The sequence below is a fragment of the Pelophylax lessonae genome (genome assembly GCF_965119305.1).
Source record: "Pelophylax lessonae genome assembly, chromosome: 4".
NCBI lineage: Eukaryota > Metazoa > Chordata > Amphibia > Anura > Ranidae > Pelophylax > Pelophylax lessonae.
This window is the reverse complement of record NC_138771.1, coordinates 219,223,739-219,241,839: the sequence shown is the minus strand read 5'-3', so window position 1 is coordinate 219,241,839 and position 18,101 is coordinate 219,223,739. Positions and strand designations below refer to the sequence as shown.

The following is an 18,101-nucleotide window of genomic DNA, read 5'->3' as shown; positions in this document are numbered from 1 at the left end:
CTCACCAAAGCTCACTGCAGCAGAAACCGACAGCGGCCCACACACTAAACTGCTCCCATTTAGTGAGCGTGCACTGTGATCGGGCTCTATTAAGATTTCTTGCTTTGATTTGTCTAGAGGTACGTTGCATAGGACAATTACTTTGATCGAGTCTCTCTTCTGCATTCCTACTGGAACTTGTCTCTTCAGTGTTCAACTTTCCATTGGGGTCATCCTCAGCCTGGCTTTTGGAGTACCGTGTCTGAATCTGTCTGGACTAGACATGTGGGGATAGCCTCGAAAGTATATATACATTCATTTCCTTTATTTTTTCATTCATTGTTTAGGTGTCAAAAAAAAAGTTATAAGAATGCTTTCAGAAATAGAAATGTTAATAGATTTTTTTTTTTTTTCTTTTTTGTTTTAATCCACAAAATGGAAAAAAAAAAAAAAACGGAAGAGAAATCAAATATTTGGTGTGACCACCCCTTGCCTTCAAAACCGCATCAGTGCTTGTAGGTACACTTGCACGCAGTTTTTGCTCTGCTATAGCCGCTCAGTTTTTTTTTTTCTGCCTAGTCAGGAGTAAGTTTTTAGTTCCTGGGATCTTTGGTCCTGGCAAAAAAAAATTTATATATGGAATTTTTTTTTTCCCTCCCTTTTTTTTTTTTTTTTTTTTATTTTTATTTTTTTTCTCTGGAAGATCTACAATCAACTGCCGGACTCGGCGACGGGCTGGATAATTTAGATCCAGTGGTCACCCCAGTCTGGCCAGCGAGCATGCGCAGGCTTAAGCTCCGCGCTAGGTCGGCCGCGACATTGCCCCACTGAACGGAGGCTGGCCCTGCAAGTTAAATATCTCACAAGGGTCTGGTCTGGTCTGGCCTTGGCCTGAGTCGCAGCGTTGCTTCTGGTGGACAGCCCCCCCATTTCGATTGAGAGGAGGATCTGTCTGGAGCAGTGCCTGCCTGGTTCCTGGTATAGTGAGTATCTGTCTCCCCCCCCCCCCCTTCCGTGGAGGGTTTTGGGGTCGATGCGGGCCTCTCCATGGGAAGGTCGGACCCCCGGGTTCTCCCCCTTCCTAGCACCCCCTTTATTAGTATAATAATAGTAGGCCGCCTCTGATGGATCCAAGTGATCTTGGTCTGGCAAGTCAAGAGCGGGCTTCTCCATACCCGCAGAAAAGGCTACTTTCCCATGAAGGTGCGCCCTCACCCATATCTGGGGTCGGTGGATGTCTTCGCTGGTTCCCGGACCCGTGGACTTCCCTGGTACATGATCAGTGGGTCCACAAAGTCATACGATCCAGGTACAAGATCGAGTTTCATGCTCGCCCTCAGGAAAGGTTCTTTCCTTTCAACGTGCGACTGTCCCTAGTCTGCTTACAGGCCCTCTTTAGGGTGGTGCAAGATCTTTTCTCTGTCGCTCATTGACAGACGCAGTCCTCTTGATTAGTAACACATTGGGTTATACTGCCCTCTACAGGAGTAGGACACTAGACGGAAGGAAAACGTTCTGGCCACACCTTAGGGGCAGTCCCAGAGGGTATATCCTCTCACTTCCTGCTACAGGATGTCCGTTTTTTTTTCTGTCTAGTTAGGAGTAAGGACCTAAGTTTCTTGCTGGGATCTTTGGTCCTGGCAAGATTTTTTTAGAAAGACTTTTTTAATAGACAGCTTTTTTTTTTTTCTCCAGTTGTCCTGTGAGATCTTCAAGCAAGTACGCTGAACTGGGCGACGGGCTGGATGTTGAGATCCAGTGGTCACCCCAGTCAGCCTGCGAGCGCGTGCAGGCCCTAGCTCCGCGCTGGGTCGGCCGCGACATAGTCCCACTGGACAGGGACTGACCCTGCGATTTAAACGTCTCGCCTGGACGCCAACGACCAGTTGGAAACTAAGTCACGGTGTCCGTATTGGTCGACAGCCATCCACTTCGGTGGAGAGGGGTTCTGTCAAGAGTTGGCGCCCGCCTGGTTCCGGTATGGTGAGTAGAATGTTCCCCCTCTCCCCCTGACGGGTTTGTTGGTGGACGCGGGCCCCTCCTTGGGATGGTCGGACGCTCAGGATCCTGGGTCTCCCCTCTAGCCTATAACAGGTCACAGATCCCCCAATTGAGTGTGATTGTGTGAATAAAAGACCAGGAGGCTTGGTTTGGGAGCTGACTATCTAAAGTCACTGTATAGTGGGCACTGTTAAGGGACTATGACTAAGGTCAGTGGCAATACTGTGATGATGGCCATTTACAAAGAGCATCCTACCTGATAAGATTGCAAGACAGGCCAATGCCTGGACGGCCGCCGTCCTCTCGCAGGCCGCCGTCCTCTCGCAGGCCGCATAGGCCGATAGCTCTTTCCCCGGAGGTCGCGCGGGGCCGCCATCTTGGCGTAGCCTCATGTCTCCAGCATGGGGGCGGCCATTTTGGAAGTGACCAGTTACCTCGTGGAGAAGCTTGGGAGGCGTGTAAAGGGGCGAAGCCGCCTCCTTTACCCGGGAAAAGTGCCAAAAGACTTCCTGTCTGTAAGAAGACAGCGCTGAGGCAGGTTGATAGAAACTTCTGTGCATCAGGTGGTGAGCCTTGGGGTCTCTCTCTCTCTCTCTCTCTCTCTCTCTCTCTCTCTCTCTCTCTCTCTCTCTCTCTCTCTCTCTCTCTCTCTCTCTCTCTCTCTCTCTGTGGGGTCCAAAGCAGGTAACACTGAGGGGCGCTGTTGCGCTGGGGGGATTACAAAAAAATTTTTTTTTTCTTTGCAATTATTTTTGTGTTTGCTGGCAAAGTGTCTTGTATAATCATGGACCCTGCCACACATGTATCCCCACCTGATCCCCCTCGAGGTGGCCGCAGGACCCTCCAGTACCCCACTTGGATTGATGCATTATCTTGGCCTGTCAGGGACGGTGGTCAAGAAAACGACCCCCGTCTACCCCTATTTCATCTGATACTTCAGATACGGATTCTGAGCTGGTCACTGCAGCTGCAGGTCCCTCTTCTGGGGCTGCTGTCTCAGGTACGGTCTCCTCAGACAGTGAGGAGGACGTTTTTGCCTCCGCCATAGCACAAGAAGAGCGTTGGTGGATGCACTAGTTGTGTCTGTCCGGGAAACCTTAAGTCTTGAGGTTACACCGGCAGAGGTAGCTGAGACTGAAATTCCTTTTTGGTACTAGTTAGCCTACCAAAATGGCGAAGGATTTTCCTTTGCACAAATGGGGTCGTCTGAAACGTATCCCTGCTATTTCCAAACGCATGGCTAGGCGCTATCCGTTTGAGGAATCCCTCCTTAAAAGATGGACGGTACCACCAGTGGTGGACTCACCGATTTCCAGATAAAGCCACTATTATCCCGTTGGAGGACGCTCCGTCCTTTAGGGATCCGGTGGATCGAAGAGTGAAAGCGGAATCCCGCTTCATTTTTTCCCTGATAGGGTCAACATTTAGGCCAGTGGTTGCCATTGGTTTAGTTTCAAGTATGGGTTGGCTAATCTCCCCTTTCAAGGGGATCGCCTGTTTGGGTGAGATTATAAAGGATCTCACTGGGGGGCAAGAGCACTCTCTTGCTAAGACAGCCTGATGCGGCCCCACCCATCTCCTGGGGTGGGGGGACGTCTTCACCTGTTTCTAGATCCATGGTTTTCCTGAATCCCGGACAAAGGGGTTCAAGAGGTCATACAGTCGAGATACAAGATCGAGCATTCGATCACTTCTACCGGTGCGATTCTTCCCTCCCAACATTCGTATGCTACAGGGAGCGGTAGTTCCCGTTCCTTGGATAGAACGTTTTCAGGGGTTCTATTCGAACCTGTTCACAATGCCCAGGAAAGAGGGCAAGGTGCGTCCAAATTCTGGACTTGGGAAAGATGGAGTCCATCCGAACAGTGGTGGCCTCCCTGCATCAGGGGGATTTCCTGGCGTCCATAGAAATTTAGGATGACTATCTTCATATCCCCATCTTCGCAGGACATCAGCGTTTTCTTTGCTTTTCCCAAAGATCATTCCTGGTCCCACCAGGAGACTGAACTTGGCAAGAGTGTTTCTCCTTGCGGAGAAACTCCAGAAGGTTCAGTCAACGAATCGGATGTTGCTGTCCGTCAACTGGCTGGGACTGATGGTGGCCTCCTTAGAGGTAGTACCGTTTGCCCAGTCTCATACCTGAATTCTCCAAGAGGAGATTCTTCTCAAATGGAATCGGAATCTCGATTCTCTGGACAATCGGATCCGGTTGAGCGAGCGGACCAGGGAGTCTCTGGTCTGGTGGCTTCGGTCTCCGATGCTCAACCAGGGGAAGTCATTCCTTCCGATAGTATCCAGGTTACCAATAAAGGTATCGGAACTGAGAGCGATCAGACTTTGTCTAATTTACTGGACCGAGCAGCTCTAGGGCAGCCCGGTTCGGATCCAATCAATGCCATGGTCGTGGCTTATGTCAATCGCCAAAGGGGCACCTAAAGTGTCCTGGTGGCCATCAAAATGACCAGCATCTTTCGTTGGACGGAACGGTTTGTTCCGGCTCTCTCCACAGTATTCACTCCGGGGGTGGGAAATCGGCAGGCAGATTTTTTCAGCCGTCAGATTCTGGATCAAGGGGTATGGCCTCTTCATCCAGAGGTTTTTCACTAGCTGTCCCTTCATTGGGGCATCCCGGATGTGGATCTGTTTGCGTCTCGGCTCAACAGGAAAGTGCGGAGGTTTGTAGCTCGCGCCCGCGATCCTCTAGCGGACGCAGCAGACGCGCTGATCGCCCCGTGGGGGCAGTATCAGCTACGGTATGCCTTCCATCCTCTCAAGTTACTGCAGGAACTTCTTCGCAGGATAGAGGTGGAGGGAATTCCAGTTATCCTGGTAATTCCGGACTGGCCTCGTCGAGCCTGGTACGCCGACTTGGTGAGGCTAGTCACGGACGCTCCTTGGAGACTTCCTCTCAGGGAGGATATGCGGTCTCAGGGACCGATCTTCCATCTTGCTTTACAATCGCTAGCTTAATGGCCTGGCCATTGAGACCCAGGTACTGAAGGACAAGGGATTGTCAGCCTCCGTTATTCCTACTCTAATTAAAGCAAGGAAAGCGACTTTCAGCACATGGAAGTCTTATATTGCGTGGTGTGAATCTCTTGGATTTCCTCCACGTATTTATTCGGTGACCCGAATCTTGGCTTTTCTGCCACAGGGGGTTGAGCAGAAGCTGTCCTTGAGCACGATCAAGGGTCAGGTTTCAGCGTTAGCAATCCTCTTTCAGAAACCTTTGGCTACTCATTCCTTGGTGCGGAATTTCATCCAGGGAGTGCGGCACCTGGCTCCGCCAGTGCGCGCGCCCTTACCGCCCTGGGATATTAATCTGGTCAGGGATATTCCCTTGCATACATTATCCCAGAAGGTGGCCTTCTTGGTGGCCATTACTTCTGCACGCAGGGTGTCAGAACTGGCCGCATTATCTTGTCGTTCCCCATATCTGGTGGTTCATAGGGATAAGGTGGTTCTTCGTCCGAATCCATCCTTCCTTCCGAAAGTGGTTTCAGAGTTTCATCTGAATAAGAATATTGTGTTACCTTCCCCATGTCCTAAGCCTAGCCATCCTTGGGAGGTTGCATTACACTCCTTGGATGGGGTTCGGACAATCGGGGTACACTTGACTACTACAAACTAGTTTCGTAAAACGGATTCACTTTTTGTGATCACGGATAGCCCTAGAAAGGGGTTGCCTGTTTCTGCCGTGACCATCCCTAGATGGATCAGACAGACGGTGGTACAGGCTTATTCTATTAAGGGGCGGGATCCCCCGTTCCCTGTTAAGGCGCACTCTACTCGGGCGCTTAGTGTTTCCTGGGCCTTCCGCCATCAGGCGTCAGTGGTCCAGGTTTTCAAGGCGACTACTTGATCGTCGGTTCATACCTTTACAAACTTTTATAAAGTTGATGTGATGGCATCGTCGGATGCCTCTTTTGGCCGCAAGGTTCTGCAGGCCGCAATTTGAGGAGACCGGTGGTCTACCTCAAGGGTTTTTTCCGTTGGATTTTCAGTTGTCTCATTCTTTGATTTAAATGAGCTTTTAAGACTTCTAGTCGGCACCGGTTGGGCCTTCTAGAGTTGAATTTTTCGGTTATCCCACCCCTCATTTGTGGCACTGCTTTGGGACGTCCCAATGTGTTACTAATCAAGAGGACTGCGTCTGTCAATGAGTGACAGAGAAAAATGGATTTTCGTAAAATCTTACCGTAAAATCCTTTTCTCTTAAGCTCATTGACAGACGCAGTACCCGCCCCTCGGTTTTTTTGAGTGGGGTTTGGTTAAATTCTCTGACACTGCTTTGTGACATAACTGACATCCTGTAGCAGGAAGTGAGAGGATATACCCTCTGGGACTGCCCCTAAGGTGTGGCCAGAACGTTTTCCTTCCGTCTAGTGTCCTACTCCTGTAGAGGGCAGTATAACCCAATGTGTTACTAATCAAGAGGACTGCGTCTGTCAATGAGCTTAAGAGAAAAGGATTTTACGGTAAGATTTTACAAAAATCCATTTTTGCTTCAAGGGGTGATTGTCCTGGTTCTGACTGCGAAACGTTTTTCAGGGGTTTTTACTCAACTTGTTTAGTTCCCAGGAAGGAGAGCAAGGTGCGTCCAATCCTGGACCTCAAGGTGCTAAACTCTGCTTTGTGCGGGTGCGGAAATTCAGGATGGAGTCCAATATGTCGGTCATCAACGCTACCCCTGCTTTGCAGCGGGAGAGGAACATTATCAGTTTGGGGCGTTACCATTTGGTCTTGCCCCCCGGGTCTTCACTACAGTGTTGGTCCCGGTCCTGGCATTTAGGCCAGCGGGTGATCGTGGTCCTGGGCTAGTTATACGATCTCCTTCTGCAAGCAGAGTCTTCTGTGCTGGCAGAAAACCTGGATGGCGTTCGGCTGTATTCTGAATCTTCGGAAGTCAGCCTTGGTCCCTTCTATGAAACTAGACTATCTGGGACTGACTCTGGACTCTGCCTTAGCCAGAGTATTTCTTCCTCTGGACAACTTCAGACACTGCAGGTTGCAGTTCGGCTCCTGCTGATCCGCAGATGGTCGTCATTCCGGACTTTTATGCGGGTACTGGGCTTTATGGTGTCAACCTTTTTAAAGGCGGTCCGGTTAGCTTAATTCCATGTGGGGTCCCTGCAACGGGTGATTCTCATCACATAAGTCAAGAATCCACAGTCTCTGGACAACCAAATTCAGTTGAGCCGGGGTACGAGAGCCACTGATTTGGTAGCCTTCGTTTCCCGACACTCCGGCAGGGGAAAATCCTTCCTACCCTTGTACTGCCATCACCACGGATGCCACCCTGTCCGTGTGGGGGAGGCGTCCTTGGCAGAGGTTCTGCTCAGGGGCCTGGACCCTGGAAGAATCCAGACTACCACTCAATGTCCTGAGTTACGTGCGATCAGGCCGTGCTGGAACATTGGATGGATTGTCTACAAGGCTGTCCAGTGCGCATTCAATCAGACAATGCCACGGCCGTGGCTTATGTCAATTCATCAGGGCAAGTCTGATCATTGGAGGACAGCAGACTGCGTTCCCAGCATTGCTATGGGGAATGGACCACTGTGTTCGCTTGCTTAGTTTGATCAGTTTTTAATAGGAAAAGAGGGACTGGCAAGAACACCAGGGATTTCACTCAAAGGAAGCAATGAATACAAAGGGAACAGGATGCATTTTCATACATGGTATAGCAGATACATATTCGGAACATGACACTTTGGGCTAACCAATGCTTTATTGACCTTGGCTGTATGTTTTGAGGGCTGTTGTCCTGCTGCAAAATAACTTTGGGGCCAATCGCACGCCTTCCTGGTGGTATGGCATGATTGATGAGTATCTGCCTGTGTTTCTCAGCATGGAGGACACCATTGATCCTGCTCAAATCTTCAGCTCCATATGCAGAAATGCAGCCCCAAATTTGCAAGGAACCTCCACTATGTATAGACCGATTATTGGCAAGGCTGATATATCGGGGGGCGATATGCACTTTCCCCGATATATCGGTATTGGCCCCGGAACTGGCCAATATTGCCGGTATTTTTGTGACGTCATTCTGCCTTCTTAGGCTGCCTCCCTCGCCTTGGACAGCCTTGTCTGGAGTCGGGACTAGTCTCGCGGGAGTGTATCACAGCCATACGCCCACCCACATTAGCCTGGTGCCAGCCACCCACAGCCACAGGCCCTGTACCAGCCATCCACAGGCCCTGTACCAGCCAGCCATCCTCCCACAGCCCCTGTGCCAGCCAGTCGTCCACAGCCCCTGTGAAACAGAAGGGTGGAGCCGCTCAGGTGTATGTCTCAGACATGGTGCTGGTCGGATCCGTCATCCAAAGACATAAGCAATTGAAAATATGAGACCGCACTCTGGTCACGAGTTGAAATCAAAAAGTGGTTCCTTTTATTCCTCAAAGATAAATGAAGGCAGACAGTGTACAGACAGACGTGCAAAGTTGACGTGTTTCACGACATTCCCAGTCGCTTACCCATAACCGCACTGTGTGGTTATGAGTAAGCGACTGGGAATGTCGTGAAACGCGTCAGTGTACAGACAGACGTGCAAGGTTGACGCGTTTCACGACATTCCCAGTCGCTTACTCATAACCACACAGTTCGGTTATGGGTAAGCGACTGGGAATGTCGTGAAACACGTCAACCTTGCACGTCTGTCTGTACACTGTCTGTCTGCCTTCATTTATCTTTGAGGAATAAAAGGAACCACTTTTTGATTTCAACTCGTGACCAGAGTGCGGTCTCATATTTTCAATTGCCCACAGCCCCTGTGCCAGCCACCCACCACAGGGTGTCAGCCAGCCACCCACCACAGGCCCTGTGCCAGCCAGCCATTAAGCATTAAACAAAAATTAACATGTTCAGTACCAGATTTGTGTTAAAATGTGTCTTTATTTTTCAAAACTTAAAATGTACAAAATATCGGCCCGTATCGGCTGATACCAATACGCTGTGACCAAATTATCTGTATCGGCCCTGAAAAAAACAGATCGGTCTATCCCTAACCTCCACCATGCTTCACTGTTGCCTGCAGACATTTATTATTGTACCGCTCTCCAGACCTTCACCAACAAACCTCTTCCTGCTACGGCCAAATATTTCAAATTTTCACTCCTCAGTCCCACTTACAATATTCAGCTCAATGAGAATGAAGTTGCTGCATTAGCTTTCCCCATAAGAGGAACACCCATAGTTTAGACCTCAGCCCTGAGTTGAAAGTTGGCACAACCAGAAAAACCTGTGCTTTATCAACCACAGTGCTAGAAAAGAAACATGGACTGTGTGCTGTATGCACTTAAATACAGTGCATCTGGAAAGTATTCACAACGCTTAACTTTTTCCACATTGTTACAGCCCTATTCCTAAATTGATTAAATTTTTTATTTTCCTCAAAATTTTGCAAACCATACTCCATATTGACAAAGTAAAAGAAGTTTGTTTGAAATCTTTGCAAATGTGTTAAAAATTGAAAAAATGAAGAAAAAAATCATATGTACATGAAGCTTTATTTATTTTATCATTTAAAAAAAATGTATAGAATTGATTGAACATTTTTAAAGGCATGTAATTGTATGGTGCTGCTTTTTACTTTGACTAACTTTAAATCTTTTTTTTTTTTTTTTTCTTGTAGAAATCTTTCAGCTATTCAAGATCGAGAAATTTGTTGTTATTCTATTTCGTGTAAAGAGAAAGATAATATAGGTAGGTTTTGGGTGTTATAAATGCTCACCAATTTTTGGTCATTATGACACATTTCTAGTTTAGACTTCACGATTTTCTGTTTGTGCCTTTTTTGTACAGATACGGTATATAAAAGTTGTTTGCACACATTTGTTTTATGGCGTTCAAGGAACTTTCAAATGTTTTTTATAGTGATGTAAAAGGTATTTTACCTTTTTTTTTAATGCATTCTCTACACCAAGGTAAAAAAAAATTCTTGAGGAAACTACCGCCCTCTGCCAGAAAGTTGTCAATGGGAAGAAGGTTACATAGTTACATAGTTAGTGAGGTTGAAAAAAGACATCAGTCCATCCAGTTCAACCTATGATGCGTGTGTGTGTTTGCTTTTAACCGTACATTGTATACCCCTGTATGTTGTGGTCTTTAAGGTGTCCATCTAATAGTTTTTTGAAACTATCAATGCTCCCTGCTGATATGACTGCTTGTGGAAGAGAATTCCACATCCTTACCGTTCTTACAGTGAAGAACCCCTTACGCACTTTAAGGTTAAACCGCCTTTCCTCTAGTTTTAGTGAGTGGCCACGTGTCTTATTGTATCTCCTTTCTCTGAATAGTTTGTTCCTTATGCTCGGGTCACCAGTACAGTATTTGTACATTGATATCATATTCCCCCTCAATCGTCTTTTCTCCAGAGAGAAAAGGTTCAGGGCTTGTAGTCTTTCCTCATAGCTGATGTCCTCCATTCCCCTAATTATTTTTGTTGCCCTTCTCTGGACTTTCTCCAGTTCCAGCACATCCTTCCTGAGGACCGGTGCCCAGAACTGGACAGCATACTCCAGATGTGGCCGGACCAGAGTCTTGTAGAGTGGGAGAATAATCTCTTTATTTCTGGAGTGAATCCCCTTTTTTATACATCCCAGTATTCTGTTGGCTTTGCTTGCGGCGGCTTGGCATTGCATGCCACTGCCAAGCTTGTTGTCTACCAGTACCCCCAAGTCCTTTTCCATCCTAGACTCACCCAGAGGTTCCCCCCCTAGTGAGTAGCTTGCTTTCTGGTTTCTGGCCCCCAAGTGCATTACTTTACATTTATCAACATTAAACCTCATCTGCCATGTAGTTGCCCACCCCGTTATTTTGTTCAGGTCTGCTTGCAAGGTTTCCACATCCTGCATAGAAGATATTGGCATGCCTAGTTTAGTATCATCTGCAAATACTGAGATTGTGCTAGATATCCCCTCCTCTAGATCATTTATGAACAAATTAAACAGGATTGGTCCCAGGACAGAACCCTGGGGGACCCCACTTTCCACACCCGCCCAATCCGAGTACTCCCCATTAATCACCACCCTCTGTACTCTCCCCTGGAGCCAGTTCTCTATCCAGTTACTCACCTTCTGATCCATACCTACCTTCCTTAGTTTGTACAGTAATCGTTTGTGGGGAACGGTGTCAAAGGCCTTTGCAAAGTCCAGATACACCACATCCACAGGCTTACCTTTATCTAGGTGGCTGCTCACTTCATCGTAGAAGGTTAATAGATTGGTTTGGCACGAACGATTTTTCATGAATCCATGCTGATTACTACTTATAATACCGTTTTCATTACTAAAGTCTTGTATGTGGTCCCTTAACATCCCCTCCAAAATTTTGCAGACTACAGATGTTAGGCTGACCGGCCTATAGTTACCCGGGATATATCTCGGCCCCTTCTTAAATATTGGTACCACGTTGGCTTTTTTCCAATCAGCTGGCACCATACCCGTCTGTAAACTATCCTTAAAGATCAAGAATAAAGGTTTACCTTCCAACATGGCAATGACCCAAAGCACACAGCAAAAATGACCACAGAGTCATAAACCCCATTGAAAATCTGCAGAATGGCTGGCTTGAAGACCGTAGTCCACAAATGGTCACCATCAAATTTAACTGAACTTGAGCAGTTATGCAAAGAAGAGTGGGCAAATATTGCAAAGTCTAGATGTGCAAAGTTAGTAGAGACCTATCCCAACAGAATAAAGGCTGTAAATAAAGCAAAAGGTGATCCAACAAAATACTTACACAAGGGGGTGATCCTTTTTCCAATTCAGTAATTTTTAGTTTTTTAATTTATTTATTTTTTGACATGTTGGTGTTATATCTTTCACTTGGATGTTAAAAGTTGCACGAAGTATATACAGCTGGATAACACACAAACACGATCTGTCTTCATTTCAAGCTGCAAAGCAACAAAATGTGATTATTTTAAAGGGGCGGAATTCTTTTCAATACCCACTGTATATGTGTCAATAGATGCATACAGCCCGGCTTGGTAGCAAATCTGCATGTTTGCTTCCATAGCAAGGGCATGCTATGGGAGCAGACATAGAAGAGGAGCAGACAGCGCCGGTGGGGGACACCAGAAGAGGAGGTTCAAGGCTGCTCTTTGCAATTGCACAGAGCAGCTAAGTGTAACATGATCATTATTTTAATTTTAAAAAAAAAGTTAAGCCTTTAACACTTTGTGGAAAGAGGTATTCCCTTTTGACAACAATATCTTTTTGAAATGAAATAATTTTTGTAAATGCAGTTACCAGGAAGATTAACTTGCAATGATTGGTGAATGTTAAATTCACAGTTTTAAAAATTATGCTGCTAAAATTGTTTCTAAAAAGACAAGCAAAGTTATTTAGAAATACTTTTAAAGCTGATCTCCATGTTGTCTGTCACTTTAAATAATTTTTTTGGACCAAGCTGGTCCAAACAATGGTTTTCTTTTACAAGGTGTTGCACTGGCTATAAACGCTGTATAAACTGCATGTAGCTTCAGCTACATACAGTACACAGTGCTGGGTTCTGGCTGTGGGACAGACTTCCCATCTTACACCCAAGCTTGTGACCCACTCCTGCTCCTTTTTGGGGGACAAGCTTTGTTTTGTGGCGATTGCTGCGTGATTTATCCCGACAAAACCGCACCTTATTTTAGGTGCCATTGAAAATGTATTTTGTATGTTACGAATAAAAGTCTGATTTTGCACGAGATCTCAAGACGCCAAATGTGCACTGAGCCTTAAGCTTTGCAGCAGAAAAAACTTCTTGTAGGCATTTTGTTCAAATGTCCAACTTGTTTCTGACAGCTTGAATTTTTGAACCCTTCATGCAAAATTCCTTACGTTGTAAGATGTTTGTGGGCTTCCTTGCATACACTGCACTGCATACACCATCTTTTGCTTGTATGTTCAATGGAAAACTGGAGTCCTGCTCCAACACTGTAATGGATGTTTGAATTGGTGTAATATTCAGATTGTACATGCATGAACTTTGACCCCAACTAGTGCATGTGTTATCTGAATACACTGCAGTTAAATTTAGTGATTGACTGATATAGTTTTTTTTAGTGCCGATACCGATATTTTGGTCATCGGATATCGGTATGGGCCGATATTTTCAGACATTTAAAAAAAAAAAAAAAGTTTTTATTTTTCACAGGTACTGTTGTGGAGGGATCTGGGGGTCTAAAAGACCCCAAACCCCTCCTCGGCACTTAAAAGCATTCACAACGCCAAGTTTGGCTGTTTTGAATGCTCGCATTTTTTTAAATTTGCCACTGAGTACCCGGAAGTGATGTCATCACATCACTTCCGGGTTTTTTTTTTACATGGAGGCTTGATCAGAGCCGAATGCGGCTTTGATCGGATCTTCTATTCTGTGGCCGTGCAGGTAGGATGCCCGGGTCTCCGGTGGGACAGGAGACCCGGGGAGGGGGGGCACCTCCCCTCCCGCTCCTTGTAATGACAGCTGAGCTGCTTCTCAGCCGCATCGGTTGTCATTACAAGACAGCTGACCGTCGGCTATGGATGCCAGTAATGGGGTGATGCCTCTAGCTGCAGGCATCACCCCAGTACAGGCACTTTCCCGAAATATCGGCAATATCGGTAACCTCAGGGGCCGATTCCGATATATCGGGGAAAGTGCATATTGGCCCGCCGATTATATTGGCATTGCCAATAATCGGTCGATCCTTAGTTAAATTTATGAGTTCTTTTAACATCAAGGTCCGCTCTTCAGTTGAATTTGCTCAGGCCCCAGTCAGGGAAAAATCGGCAGCTGTTTGAAATCTACATTTCTTGTAGATTTATTTTCCCAACATTGAAGTGATTGCTATCAAGTCATTTGGAGATCTTTTTAAACCCCTTGCCAGACCTGTATACACAACTTTCTTTCTGAGGTCTATAGCTTTATTGATCTTGGCAGAATGACCGCATACATGTAAATAGCAGGTTCTAATCATTCGCACCTAATCTGGAACGCCAGAATCTAATTTCATGGGTTTGATGTGGTTAATGTAAGGGTTTTCTTACTTTTGCCTGTTCAAATATGTTGAAAAAGTCAGCAATATCCATGCCGTCTACCTACTTTTTTTCACACTACTCTAGTAAACATTAGAATCCAATGCAAAAAAAAAAAGTAATTTAAAGGGTTCGTTCACCTTTTCAGAAAAGGTGAACTCTCTCCCTTTACCCTCCCATTCTCACTGTGCTTACCTCCTTGGGTGAGAAGCTGTCAGTGCCAACACAGCTGGTGTAGTGGTGCAGGGATTTGTCTCAGTGCGCATGTTCCCTTTCTTCGCATAAGTAAGCAGTGTCTACGCACATATTTCTTAGCTGTTTTGAGACGGTTGTCTTGCCTGGTGTCGGTGCTAAGCCAGAGCAGGTCACTCATCCTGTGGCATTGTCAGCTCTTTTCAGGCCCTCCCTCCAAGCTGTCAGTGGAAGCTTCAAGTCTATGATCTGATCCACCCAAAAGCGTCAGAGAGTGGATTGGATCCTTAACTGACAGGTACTCCACTCCCTTTGCTTAACCTGGGGGAGGACATGAAAAATCTGAGGCGACATTACAGGACATATGACCAGCTTTGGCTTAGCCCCTTCTCCTGCCTGTGCCATGCTTCAGTAATTGTGACCCTATTGTGAAGAATGTATTTATTACTTTTATTCCTAAAGTGGTTCATGTAAATGAAAGTGTTACTAAACCCGGGCTTGACAAATTTGCTGTGAATCTAGGAGCCAGTTTTTTTTTTTTTTTTGCCTTCTGGGCACTTTTAGCCCTTCCTGCCCAGGCCAATTTTTTAGCTTTCAGCGCTTTCACACTTTGACAATTGTCGGTCATGCAACACTGTACCCAAATTAAATTTTGTATAATTTTTCAGACAGAGCTTTCTCCTGGTAGTATTTAATCACCACTGGGGTTTTATTCTAAGCTAAATACTTGAAAAAAGACAAAATTTTGAGAAATAAAAAAACCTTCATTTGTTATAAAAGTTTGCAAAGGAGTCATTTTTCTTCACTAATGTGCGGTGATGAGGCTGCATTGATAAGGCAACATTGATTAGGCACTGGAGGGACACCTATGTCTGATGTGCAGACCCGACTCTGTGCCCGTTCAGGAGGGAACCTGAGCGCCGGAGAAATTCCCTGCGAGTTGGTGACTGGCTCGGGGCCACTGCTGAGCTCGTTCAGCGGGAGGGAGGAGAGGGCCGTACAGGGGACACCGCTACTTCCCCTACCTGTCTACTACACTACAGCCCCGCATCTGCCCTAGCCCGCCATTCACAGTGCCATCCTCCCTGTGCTTCCACTCGACTCTGACCCCCCCCCCCCCCCCCGCCACCTGTCGGACGCACGGCAATGTTGCGCCTCCTCCCTGCCATGCTAGACACTGGGGCCAACAACCCAGGCACCAAGCCGCATTTTCTAGTCGCCGTTGCCTGGGGTTTAGAATAGCTTTATGGATTTGAATACTGTTTTTTAAAAAGCCTTTTTATCAATCGGTTTAATGCTTTTTTCTTTTCTGTTCTAGTATAACTGAAAGTGTTTTTTTTTTTTTAATTGCTTACTTATTTTAATTCTGTTGAGAAATGTGTAGGAATGTACACTTGTGTTTCCTGTTTGCAATTACAAATGTTCATCCTCCTGTCTTTCTTCCTTCAGACATTACATTGCAGTGGCTTATTCAGCATTCCAAGTCCCGGCATTACTGAGGTCCCAACACCTGAACCTTCTTTTCCCAGCGTCTTTTCCATTCTGCCTCCCCTGTACCGGCAGGAAGGCGAATCAAGGCGGCTGCTACTGGAAGTCACACATCATTTGGAGCAGTTTATGCAAACTTACCATTTTTTTTTTTTTTTTTTCTTTCGTTCTTCAGTATGAAATCAGACGTGGTTTGTTGATATTTTATACTTTTTCAACCCCTTTTAGCACTAAAGGATTTTCAGGGCAACGTTTAAATTCATTGGATTACTTGTTCAGCTAAATTTGGTGCATGTCTAAAGTTAGCCACATACAGTTTGCTCTGCTCTGTGTTGTTCTGGTGGTAGCTGTGTAAAATGAAGTTCCTTTTTTCATTCCCCCCCCCCCCCCCTTTACAATTGCAAATATGATTTTCCTTCTTGTGTATTTACTGCTCTTTAAAAACATAATTACTCCTCCACTCTCCTTCCCTGTACTGGTTTTTTATGTTTTGCCTATGTATAAGCACTTACATGACATTGTTCCACTCTATCAAATCTATTCCTTTATTTGTATTTTTATTTTTTTTTCCCCCTGTCACAGAACATCTTATGCTATATAAAAACCAACGGCAGGTTGAACTTGAATGTGTATGTATTTGCCTTGGAAACTTTTTTAATTAAGTTGCTGTAAATATTAATATAACTCATCAGGGTTGCCTTAAATGTATTATGCATAATGGTGTGTGTCTGCCAAAGGTATTTTCTTGAGAATTTCAATCATTGGGAGGAAGTCTAGATTATGTTTACAGCTTATCTTTTTTTTCTAGTTTCTTTTCACATTTGACAGTAATATATAAACATCCTTCCAGTACTGCGTGTAGAATGTTGAATAATGCTATTTTTATACCCCCTTGCAACTCTTTGCAGCCGTGTCACTCTACTTTCATGACTATGACAAGAACGTCTTTCTCCTTTTGCCTATTCCTTATCCCTTTTACACTTCCACCACAAGTAAAAACTGTCTGGTGTAAATTTAATTTTTCTGAGGCAAATTGGTGAACAATTTTAAAGAGGCCTTCAAAAGTAAATATTCATATTGCTAGAAGAGGCATCGGCTATTTCTGTGATTTGAAACCGATTTGCCACTATTATGGAAAAGCACTTTAATACTCTTTCCTTTTTGTTTTTTCTATGCATTGTTCTCAAGGCAGTAATTCACATTCATTATGGACATAGAGTTTATTATTTGTGGCATCCCTGTTGTAGTACAGTATGTGGATGTAGTGAAAATGATTGTCTGAGCCTATATTAACTTGCTGCTCTATAACAACCTGCCCCGGGGCACCAAGCTCAACTCATCATACTATGGATATAAATTATGACGAAACTATGAAATGTTGATGTTTGTCCATGCATGTCGGCTTCTATTAATTGTTATACTTGGATGAACTTTATTTCAATAAAAAAGGTGGACAGTTTTCTGTGATCCCAGCTTGTATTTTGTTTTTGTGTTGCTTCCCCAACCCCCCCTTGATGAATATTTCTAAATTGGCTAACACTTTTTTTTTCACATTTTTTAAGGGGTTTTTTTTTTTTTTTCGTTGACTTCCTTCCTTCCTTCCTTCCTTCCTTCCTTGACCTTCAGTGTATTTAGTTCAACAAAAGTACAGCAACAAGAAGTTTTTTCCTATGAAATGCCTCTAAATGCACATAACCACACTGGTACGCAAGTGAGGAAAATGTGGGTAAAGTAAAAAAACTGCACTTTGATCACATTGCAAAGGAGTTCAAACTGCATTTAAGAAGCACACGTTGAATGTTGGAATTGTGGTGTGGACAAGCCCTTAAAGTTAACCTGTGAGAATAGAGGCATGGAAGAAACCGTTACTGAGCACTTTCTGAAAATACTGCTGATCTAGGCACCACCATTTTCCAAAGTTTTCTGAATGACCTAGAACAAGCATATGGTGTATAAGTCAAAACTCCTGGTTTGCATGCCTGTTCTGATTTTGGCTCTGAAAGTTTTGAGGTTATTTTAATGAACCTACCAATCAAACCACTTTTGGAAGAATGGGTGACTGCTTAACATGTTTCCTTCAAGAGCAATCTGGATCCCCCAGAGCCTATTCTACTCTAAACTGTATGCTTCAATCCTTGTAGTATTAAAATGAGGGAAGAAAGTCTAGCAGTGATGGCGAACCTTGCCACCACAGATGTTTTGGAACCACATTTCTCATGATGCTTATGCACTCTGCAGTGTAATTGAGCATCATGGAAAATGTAGTTCCAAAACATCTGGGGTGCCAAGGTTTGCCATCGCTGGTCTAGGCTTTATTTGCCCAGGCAAGCTATTAACCCATTATTCTAATGGGAAACCTCACTGGTCCAAAGGAAGGTGGGCCAGACCAGCCTTTGATATTAGGAAATGTTGCAGATTCCAGATAACCGC

The 18,101-nt window shown here is 45.3% G+C and overlaps 1 protein-coding gene across 1 annotated transcript in view; it reads left to right on the top strand.

Annotated features, from left to right (window-relative positions):
- Window positions 1–15,836, top strand: part of LOC309551944 (ADP-ribosylation factor-like protein 8B-A) — an 80,409-nt gene extending 64,573 nt beyond the window's left edge. Inside the window, exons 6-7 of the mRNA XM_082252675.1 lie at window positions 9,617–9,687; window positions 15,633–15,836. Of these exons, the coding sequence (XP_082108801.1) occupies window positions 9,617–9,687; window positions 15,633–15,682 (121 nt within the window). The 3' untranslated portion in view covers window positions 15,683–15,836. The remainder of the gene's footprint in view (window positions 1–9,616; window positions 9,688–15,632) is intronic.
- Window positions 15,837–18,101: the final 2,265 nt, after the last annotated feature.